This window comes from Mytilus edulis, chromosome 2 (assembly GCF_963676685.1).
Source record: "Mytilus edulis chromosome 2, xbMytEdul2.2, whole genome shotgun sequence".
Taxonomy (NCBI): domain Eukaryota; kingdom Metazoa; phylum Mollusca; class Bivalvia; order Mytilida; family Mytilidae; genus Mytilus; species Mytilus edulis.
Genome location: NC_092345.1, coordinates 42417902 through 42425051, shown reverse-complemented (window position 1 = coordinate 42425051; position 7150 = coordinate 42417902). Strand labels below are relative to the sequence as shown.

The window sequence follows — 7150 nt, the reverse complement described above, 5'->3', positions numbered from 1 at the left end:
TTTTAATTTATCAGTTGGTAGTAAAAAGTGAATATACATTGTATATTGTATATAACAAAGATTTAAGTTGATTCTGGACAAAGAAAGATAACTCCAATTAAAAAAAAATCTTGCTATTGCACAATATTTTGCAATTAGATATTTCTTGCTTACTATTCTGGACAAAGAAAGATAACTCTAATTAAAAAAAAATTTGCTATTTCACAATATTGTGCAATTAGATATCTCTTGCCATTGCGCAATACTGTGCAATTGAAAAGACTTGCTATTGCACAATACTTAATATAATAATTTTAGATCCTGATTTGGACCAACTTGAAAACTGGGCCCATAATAAAAAATCTAAGTACATTTTTGGATTCAGCATATCAAAGAACCCCAAGATTTCAATTTTTGTTAAAATCAGACTAAGTTTAATTTTGGACCCTTTGGACTTTAGTGTAGACCAATTTGAAAACAGGACCAAAAATGAAGAATCTACATACACAGTTAGATTTGGTATATCAAAGAACCCCATTTATTCAATTTTTGATGAAATCAAACAAAGTTTAATTTTGGACCCCGATTTGGACCAACTTGAAAACTGGGCCAATAATCAAGAATCTAAGTACATTTTTAGATTCAGCATATCAAAGAACCTAACTGATTCATTTTTTGTCAAAATCAAACTAAGTTTAATTTTGGACCCTTTGGACCTTAATGTAGACCAATTTGAAAACAGGACCAAAAGTTAAGAATCTACATACACAGTCATGACAGTTAGATTCGGCATATCAAAGAACCCCAATTATTCAATTTGGATGAAATCAAACAAAGTTTAATTTTGGACCCTTTGGGCCCCTTATTCTGTTGGGACCAAAACTCCCAAAATCAATACCAACCTTCCTTTTATGGTCATACACCTTGTGTTTAAATTTCATAGATTTCTATTTACTTATACTAACGTTATGGTGCGAAAACCAAGAAAAATGCTTATTTGGGTCCCTTTTTGGCCCCTAATTCCTAAACTGTTGGGACCTTAACTCCCAAAATCAATACCAACCTTCCTTTTGTAGTCATTAACATTGTGTTTAAATTTCATTGATTTCTATTTACTTAAACTAAAGTTATTGTGCGAAAACCAAGAATAATGCTTATTTGGGCCCTTTTTTGGCCCCTAATTCCTAAACTGTTGAAATCAAAACTCCCAAAATCAATCCCGACCGTACTTTTGTGGTCATAAACCTTGTGTCAAAATTCCATAGATTTCTATTAACTTAAACTATAGTTATAGTGCGAAAACCAAGAAAATGCTTATTTGGGCCCTTTTTGGCCCCTAATTCCTAAAATGTTGGGACCAAAACTCCCAAAATCAATACCAACCTTCCTTTTGTGGTCATAAACCTTGTGTTAAAATTTCATAGATTTCCATTCACTTTTACTAAAGTTAGAGTGCGAAAACTAAAAGTATTCGGACGACGAGGACGACGATGACGCAGACGACAATGACGACGACGACACCGGCGCAGACGACGACGCCAACGTGATAGCAATATACGACGAAAATTTTTTCAAATTTTGCGGTCGTATAAAAACAGCAAAATTTCCTTAAAATTACCAATTCAGGGGCAGCAACCCAACAACAGGTTGTCCGATTCATCTAAAAATTTCAGGACAGATAGATCTTGACCTGATAAACACTTTTACCGCATGTCAGATTTGCTCTTAATGCTTTGGTTTTGAGTTATAAGCCAAAAACTGCATTTTAACCCCTATGTTCTATTTTTAGCCATGGCAGCCATCTTGGTTGGTTGGCCGGGTCACGCCACATGTTTTTTAAACTAGATATCCCAAAGATGATTGTGGCCAAGTTTGGATTAATTTGGCCCAGTAGTTTCAGAGGAGAAGATTTTTGTAAAAGATTACTAAGATTTACGAAAAATTGTTAAAAATTGACTATAAAGGTCAATAACTCCTAAAGAGGTCAACTGACCATTTTGGTCATGTTGACTTATTTGTAAATCTTACTTTGCTGAACATTATTGCAGTTTACAGTTTATCTCTATCTATAATAATATTCAAGATAATAGCCAAAAACAGCAAAAATTTCCTAAAATTACCAGTTCAGGGGCAGCAACCCAATAACGGGTTGTCGGATTCATCTGAAAGTTTGAGGGCAGATAGATCTTTACCTGATAAACAATTTTACCCCCATGTCAGAATTGCTCTAAATGCTTTGGTTTTTGAGTTATAAGCCAAAAACTGCATTTTACCCCTATGTTCTATTTTTAGCCATGGCGGCCATCTTGGTTGGTTGGCCGGGTCATGCCACACATTTTTTTTGCTTACCTGGCCCGAAGGGCCAAGTGAGCTTTTCCCATCACTTTGCGTCCGTCGTCCGTCGTAGTCCGTCGTCGTCTGTTGTCCGTCGTCGTTAACTTTTACAAAAATCTTCTCCTCTGAAACTGCTGGGCCAAATTAAACCAAACTTGGCCACAATCATCATTGGGGTATCTAGTTTAAAAAAATGTGTGGCGTGACCCCGCCTGATTCGTCTGAAAATTTCAGGGCTGATAGATCTTAACCTAATGAACATTTTTACCCCATGTCAGATTTGCTCTAAATGCTTTCGTTTTTGAGATATAAGCCAAAAACTGCATTTGACCCCTATGTTCTATTTAAAGTAAGGGCGGCCATGTTTTTTGACGGATCAAAAATCGAAGCACACACTTTGTGCAGGATAATCTAAGGAACTATCATGCTAAGTTTCATCCAAATCCATTCAGTAGTTTCAGAGGAGAAGATTTTTTAAAGTTAGCAAATATGATGAACAAATTGTGAAAAATTGTCATTAAAGGACATTTACCCCTCAAGGGGTCAATTGACAATTTTGGTCATATTAACCTATTTGTAGATCTTACTTTGCTGATCATTTTTGCTGTTTACAGTTTATCTTCATCTATAATAATATTCAAGATAATGACCAAAAACTGCAAAATTTCCTTAAAATTACCAATTAAGTGGCAGCAACCCAACAATGGTTTGTTTGATTCATCTGAAAATTTCTGGGCTGATAGATCTTGACCTAATGAACATTTTTACCCCTGTCAGATTTGCTCTAAATGCTTCCGTTTTTGAGATATAAGCCAAAAACTGCATTTGACCCCTATGTTCTATTTTAAGTAACGGCGGCCATATTTTTTGACGGATCAAAAATCGAAGCACACACTTTGTGCAGGATAATCTAAGGAACAATCATTTTAAGTTTCAATCAAATCCATTCAGTAGTTTCAGAGGAGAAGATGTTTGAAAAATTGTTAACGACGACAGACGACGACGACATCGACGACGACGATGACGGACGCCAAGTGATGAGAAAAGCTCACATGGCCTTTTAGGCCAGGTGAGCTAAAAAGGGCTTTTATCATTATTGGTGTATTTAGTTTGAAAATGGGTACAATTACCCTGCCCGCTAACTATGATGGCCAAAATGGCTAAAAATAGAACAAAGGGATAAAATGCAAGTTTTGTCTATTATTTTGAAAATGTTATAAATAGAGAAATTTTTACAAGGCAAAAATTGTTCGGATTGTTGAGGTCCATAAATTGCTCATTGGTGTAGAAACTATCAGGCAACTTCTCACAGGAGTGATTGCCCTTAGACGACAAATTTTACATTTTTTTTTTGTTGCCTATGATCTTGAAAACTAATTTTATTATTATTTTTTAGTGATGTTGTACTGTTTAAGACTTAGTATAAAGTACACAGTATACATAAACATATATTAACATAACTTTATTCATTAACATACTCATAAATATATAAATACATTTAAAATACATTATAAACACGGCAGAAGAAGTTATCATGAAACCATCTAAGAACAATTGTTCAAACTGCCAGATCTGAGTTTAAATACTCTGCAAATTATAAATTTTTTTCACACCATTTGCACCCATCATCTGCATTTATGAGTGCATAGATAATTTGTTATAATACATGTATCATGATTGAAATATATAGCACCTTCAACAACCTTGTTTAAAAGGCTATGTGCATATAATAAGTGCATCTCAACTACACAATAATTCTGTTAACACAGAGATATGTCTTGCCAATACAGGTATGTCATTTCAACAATAAAATGGACATGTTAAAATGGCAATACTTTAACATGTTTAACAATAAAATGGACATGTTAAAATGGCAATACTTTAACATGTTTAACAATAAAATGGACATGTTAAAATGGCAATACTTTAACATGTTAACTATGCAAAACATTCAAAGCCTGCTGCATACCAAATATCATTGACTCAGCCTAAAACAGACTGTGTCACACATTTTAACTTTTAAACTATTAAAGTAAAAGTCTCAAAGTCAATATACCTTGATTTAGGGGAAGGCCAATTAACCTCAATGTCGTTAAGACATGTGAATGTTAATACAACTGCATAGCAAATTTCATAGGCTGACCATTAGGCCTTCCCCTTAAACTTATCTAATGGAATCTTTAACAAATTTTAGATGCTGCTGCTGATGAAAACATTATGCCTCTTTGAGGCCAGACAAAAAACACTAGAATATCTTCCACAGTTACAGCTAGATTACTCAAAAGCGAGTTTACATTCACCATTAATCCAAACAACAGTGTCAGTTTTCTAGTAAAACTTTTTGAAGTTGTACAACTGGTAAACATTTTAGTTAAATGACTACCTTTAAGACTTAGTCAAGTAACTCTGGAATAACAAATTAGAAATTATTCATTTCAGCAATAATGTGAAATGTTGAAGAAAACAATCCAAGCCTCTAAGAACAAGTGTGCAATATGTAAAAAAAATTGTCTTAATTCTAAATTCTAATAGGTTATTAGTCCTGTAACCCTGTAACAACAGAGCCAAATATTTTCAAAACTAAAAGAGAGCTTTCATGAGTTAATCCATAACGTACATTGTGTTAAAATTACATGTGAATTTATAACAGCAAATTTGACTTATGGTACAAAGTATTGTATATGGACAGACAGATGGACTGGTTATGGTATACCATAATACACTTTCGACAGATGTATAAAAAGATATTCATATAAACAAATAAAACTACAACATAAAAATATCCATCATATATTGGTAATGTAAGCATAACTGGTGATAAAAAAAGATATTGACATAAACAACCAAAAGTACTAACATAAAATATCCAGCAATTACCGGTATGATTAAACAAAATATTGATATAAACATCTAAAACCGCTTACACAAAAAAGTCAAAATATTTCAATCAGCAGTATTATGTTATAAAAACAATAATTGGCAGTTTGTTGTTCACAATTAAAAATTAAATTTCAGCAGTATGCAGTTACCTATCAGACAATAGTTTCAAACAACAATATATTTTACTTTATAATAATTTAAAATGCATCAGCCAAAAACTACTGTCTTCTTAAATAATTTTATGGTGGATTGACAATTGTACATTTATAATACATGTATACAGCTTTGTTGTCAATATAAGATATATATTAAATATTTTAGATTTTTTTCTCTATAAGCCAAGTCAAAGAAATTCTAATTATTTAATTGTATTGAAAATATTTTTGAAGAAAAACATAAAATATTTCAAAATTCATTGATCTGGGATTTGTCATGGGACAGCTTTTCCTGATAAAATTTTCAAAATATACCAGCAAAAAATTACAATAACAATGATCATTAAAAGGCCATGTGAGCTATTGCTATCACTTGGTGTCCATTTGTCAGTCGTTTTAAACTATAAATACATTCTTTAAACTATTTGGTTTAAAATTCCCAGACATTATTTGAATGTTACTTATAGTAACTTGTTAAAAAATTGTATCCAGAAATTTTATTCATGAACAAAAATGGCCACTGTTACTAAAAATAGAACTCAATTATCTCGAAAAACTTATTATAATAGATAGGTGTAAGCTGCTAACAGTAAAAAAGATCAAATACATAATCTACATTTATACTTAAAGTGAATTAAGAAAAAGGGCAATTGTTAAAATTATATTTAGGAATAGAATGAAAACATTTCTTCTTATACAAAAGATTTAAAGACCATTATGAAATGGTGTATACTATAAAACTTAAATGTATTAGAAAGCAGAATAATCCAAACTTTCTAAAAATACAATGCATTTCTCTTAAATTAAAAAATAAACTAAACAATAACAAAAATAATCACTAGAACATCTATCTTGTAACTTGAATTACTGATTGAAAACATTTTAATAAAAACAAAAAAGTTATACCAAAAAAACTTTCAATTTTATTGATAATTCCATCATATATTATCAAAACTACAATTTCCATTTTTTTTTTATGAAGTTTATCATATCTGTTGACATTTTCACAACTATCATGGTTTATATATTTTTTAAACCATTTTGCATTCTGAAAGACTGATAAACATAAAGCTCAAAGATTAGTGTAAACTGTAAAAAGCTGCCATCAACTATAAAGCCATTGTCTGTCTATTCTAAAAGAGTTTAAAAAAAAACAGGACTTGATTAACTCCCTTGAAACAAAAGAACCCTCTATTTAAAACTTTAAACAATTATATATATGTTTTTTTCACCCCGCCCTAAAGAGGGGCGAAAGATACCAGAGGAACAGTCAAACTCATAAATCGAAAAATAACTCACAACACCATGGCTTAAAATGAAAAAGACAAACAGACAAATAATAGTACACAAAACACAACATAGAAAATTAAAGACTGAGCAACATGAACCCCACCAAAAACTGGGGGTGATCTCATTAAATGTCATATAAAAATATGAGTACAAAATGATATATATTCATGTATGATATATAAAATGCTATATCAATGATTTTTCATTATTGAATCAGTTCTTTTCATTTGCCTTTATTGGACCACAACTTGTAGATAATCTTCTTTGACGTAAACCTACAATGGAAAGGAAAAAAAAACATTGAGAAAAAGTTGTACACAATGTGATCCTTTTTCATCAATTCGTCTGGCTCTTATTCTAAATCTTTTATTATTATGAAAAAGACTGCAATAGGATTTACAAACAAAAAAACACAATAAATAACTGAACAACAACAACAAAAAACTTATAGAGGTCGCTTTTATATCAGAGCCAGTACTTATGAGTAGATTTTTTAAAGGTTTTCACTTTGG

At 31.5% G+C, this 7150-nt stretch overlaps 1 protein-coding gene across 3 annotated transcripts in view; it reads right to left on the bottom strand.

Annotated features, from left to right (window-relative positions):
• Positions 1–3760: 3760 nt before the first annotated feature.
• Positions 3761–7150, bottom strand: part of LOC139510200 (FYVE and coiled-coil domain-containing protein 1-like) — a 39815-nt gene continuing 36425 nt past the window's right edge. For all 3 annotated transcript variants that reach the window (XM_071296658.1, XM_071296660.1, XM_071296659.1), the window contains one exon: positions 3761–6913. In XM_071296658.1, coding sequence (XP_071152759.1) covers positions 6862–6913 — 52 coding nt within the window. In that variant the 3' untranslated portion in view covers positions 3761–6861. The remainder of the gene's footprint in view (positions 6914–7150) is intronic.